This window comes from Poecilia reticulata, linkage group LG7 (genome assembly GCF_000633615.1).
Source record: "Poecilia reticulata strain Guanapo linkage group LG7, Guppy_female_1.0+MT, whole genome shotgun sequence".
Classification (NCBI taxonomy): Eukaryota; Metazoa; Chordata; class Actinopteri; order Cyprinodontiformes; family Poeciliidae; genus Poecilia; species Poecilia reticulata.
Window position 1 is genome coordinate 2,782,843 of NC_024337.1, and position 3,751 is coordinate 2,786,593.

The following is a 3,751-nucleotide window of genomic DNA, read 5'->3' on the forward strand; positions in this document are numbered from 1 at the left end:
TATTGGCACACAAGTAGAGAAGAAGCGTGGAGACTGTTTAGCCAATCCAGACACAGAACACAATGCACTGTAAAAAAAAAACTGCACAAAAAAATCCGCGAAGCAGCGAGACTGTGAAAGGTGAACCGCGTTACAGTGAGGGATCACTGTACTTAKAAAAACAATGAAAGAGTAAAACAGCAGGATCATGATAATGTTCCAGCTCACCTGTATAGCCTGGTTTGCAGTTACATATGATCTGATTGGAGGTGTGGTCAGATTGACAGGAATGGCCGTTRAAGTGGTTGGAACCAGGRTTTCCAGGGCAGGGGCAAGGGTGACAGTGATCCCCTGATCCRAGCACTGGGTTGCCATAGAAGCCTTCCACACAGCTGTGGAGAACRAAGAGAGATATTTATGCATCTGGAAACAKACCTRCAGCAAAGCAGCAAAAGGCTATGTGGAAGTTTTTTGTCCRCCCCCCTCCCACCGTTCGCAGAGGTGTCCCGCTGTGTTGTCCCTGCAGCCTCTGCACTCTCCTGTCCGGGGGTCACAGAGGTCGGCGTGGCCGTTACACTGACAGGGGCTGCAGCTGGGGAAGCCCCACTGGCCCGGTTGGCAGTCGGAGCACTGGCGCCCGGTGGCTCCCTGCCTGCACGGACACTGACCTGTAACTGGGTCGCACTGGTGGCTGAAGGAGCCCTCTAGGTGGCAGTCACAGGCTGAAAAAGAGAGAGGAGCGGTCAGTTATACCTCTTGACATTTTAAATCCAGCTGMTGCTGGCCAACGCCCCCAACTCAGCACATACACTTGCACCTGAAAATGGCTGCAAACCGATGCACAATTACACACCGTAAATCTCTGAAAAGCAGAAGTGGAGCCTACTGCACAACCAATGCACAATGCAGCTGGTGGTTTCTAAATGGTAAATCAACTACAAAACATTAGTCTGTTCCAGCAGCCATTGTGCAGTGGAAACAGTGGTACAGTGTACTTTAACCAGCTGCTGACCAAACTTGCTGAAGCTCTTTGGATGGCTAGGTGACGCACAGAGCTTTTTGAACTGCCTTAAACTTCATTAATATTGCGAAAAACCAGCTGGGTTTTTTTTAAGTGCTTTAGTTGTTTATAGAGGTAGAGACCCAAGTGGAAACAGAAAAATGTGGATTTTGCATAATACATCCCATTTAATGTCTTCCTGTTTATCATTAATATTTCTGCTTTAAAGTGAACAAACTGTTTCAACAACAATGATGACCTTCTTTTCCAAGAATTGAAGAGGGGTTACTAAGAGATTTATTTTCAAAACTGCRTCTCTGTTGGTTTCAGAATGAGGGACAAAAGTTCAAATTTCTCTTATCCACTTGYRCACTAGCTACACAAGTGGATTACTGTATCCAGTATAACATAATGAAGCGGATACCAAGGCCTTTCATTCAGACTAAACAACGAGCATTCCAGGAAAAATTATATGATTGCTCATGCCAAAGTGCCTTCTACTCAAAATGTTCAAGAGGATTAGCGATAAAAGCCTTCTGTACAAAACTATTATAAATAATTACATCTAATCATCAACCACAACTGAAGACCTGCAGTTGTTAGTCCTCAYAGGCTCCAAGAACAAACTCACCATTGCAGCCGCTCACTCCGAAGCCGTAGGTTCCTGGGGCGCACTGGTCACACCGCCGCCCAATGACGTTAGCTTTACAGCGGCACTGACCTCCGACCTTATCGCACTCACCGCTGATGGAACCCTGAGGATCGCACTGACAGGCTGCATGCAACAGACAATAAATACATTCATGTTCTGCTGTGGATGGGCATCTGCTCAGTCTACGTCCGGTTAGTGTGTCCGCTTACGCAGGGCCCCATCGTGAATGTTGGCTGAGATGCCGCAGATGAGTTTGGAGCACATCTCGGCCAGCGCTGGCATCGGCGTGATCATAAAAGAATCCAGGCACATGTAGCGGATCATGTCCTCCCGGTGCTGCTCTGTGTCCGGGTCGCTGCCATGGAAACCAGGAAGCTCGGTGTACTTGGGGATCAATACCAGCTAAATGGGTAAATGAAAACAGCWGAATTTACAGAATTACAATGACTCTGAGAATAGAAGGATGATTCAACAATCTAAGCATCAGCAGAAAATTCAAGCTTTTTTTTCCCTCTTAAATAGTAAGTTGGACAAAGCGTTTTTGAATGATCTTGTTAAGAAAAATTATTTCTTGTGATACAGCACACTTTTTTATACCTAAGTATGCAAAAGAAATGCATAACTTAATTGAAATAAACTTTTAAAGAAAAGAGATTCATGATAACAGACATAACAAAATAAATTGTGATGTCAAGGAAACATCTTGACTAAAAATAGTAACCCAAACTCACTTTTTAAGAAGTGACAACTGAAAGTGAAAACTTAAAATTCCAAATCGCCTGGCTTAACGTCTGAATTTGCATCTTTCTACCACTAGGGGGAGATCAGGATGCATGTCTCAGYRYRCTGAGACATGCATCCTGCACCTAGTGCCCTTGCTCCCGCTATCAGTCACRCCAACTTCACTCAACATAAACTTCTTTATAGCAATTTTCGACCAGATTCAATATAAAAWAAATAAATAAATAAAAATCTGTATTTGGAGCACCAATAAACCAGTTTAAAGGCYGCATGCCTGCCTGTGAACAATGAGGAGAGCTGGTTTATGGTTTCTTACTTACTGAGTCAATCAGGATGAAAGCGGTAAGGTGTCTGTAAGCGACTCCGTGTCGCTGGAACCTGATTGCTACCACGTAGCGATTACTGGGCTCAAAACAAAATGGCCTGGACATCAGGATGTATCTGGAAGAATACATTACAGTCAGTACTYRGGTAGTTACTAACACTGCACGTTGTATAGACTCTGAGTAGCTCGAATAGCAACTGATTTACAAGCCATCGTTTATTAATATTTATTTAATTAGAAACGTGAATAATAAAAAGAAATACAGTAAACAACCATATACGAGTACATTCGGACATCTGTCTGACTCACATCTTTAAATATTTTCAACTAGATAAGCCAGACAGAAGCTGGCTTGTGAGAGTTTCTGTCTGCACACCTTCTCTTTACAGTCAATGCTGTGGGGCCGGACAAATGCAAAGTAATGTAAATGAACAGCTTTTGTTAACACCCAAAGTTACTTATCAGGTTTCAGGAGAATTCTTTTGAAACTTTGAGGTCTGTTTTCTCACTAGTCTTGTTTGCAGGGAATACTGAAATGACTATATCCTCATTTTATTATTTTCATGTTTTTGACATAATTGAAAAACGTAGAATCCAGACTTTCAAAGTATGTAAATAACTCCAAACGCCCTGRTGAGACTTGCTAGCTGTATTTGTTGTGGCCTGTCACACATACATATAACCAATAGGAGAAAATCATTAGGTGCACATAGAAAGCATATTATCATCTTGAAACTTGTGCTTAAGGAAGAAAAACATGCAGTGAAAATGTGCACAAAATGTCCCAAGAGGCCTGCAGTACCTCTGGAGGAGCTGCAAAGAGCCACAGCTCAGGAGGGAGAATCTGTCCACAGCACAATAGTCAGTTTTGTACTTAACAAATMTGGGATTTATGGAAGCGTGTCAAGAGAAAATGTATAAGAAATTCAATTTGCAGATAGCTGGATGCATGGAACACAAAAAACACATGGGAGATCAGACAATTTTTGTGTCTGAATGCAAGTCTTTCAGGTTCACAGAAAGGATCATCACAGCTGAACATTTCATCCAGGAG

The 3,751-nt window shown here is 42.8% G+C and overlaps 1 protein-coding gene across 1 annotated transcript in view; it reads right to left on the reverse strand.

Annotated features, from left to right (window-relative positions):
* Positions 1-3,751, reverse strand: part of lamb2l (laminin, beta 2-like) — a 45,551-nt gene that overhangs the window by 12,616 nt on the left and 29,184 nt on the right. Inside the window, exons 15-20 of the mRNA XM_017305634.1 lie at positions 2,971-3,001; positions 2,693-2,838; positions 1,841-2,033; positions 1,611-1,754; positions 470-701; positions 133-371 (exon numbers count right to left, since the gene is read on the reverse strand). Coding sequence (XP_017161123.1) covers positions 133-371; positions 470-701; positions 1,611-1,754; positions 1,841-2,033; positions 2,693-2,838; positions 2,971-3,001 — 985 coding nt within the window. The remainder of the gene's footprint in view (positions 1-132; positions 372-469; positions 702-1,610; positions 1,755-1,840; positions 2,034-2,692; positions 2,839-2,970; positions 3,002-3,751) is intronic.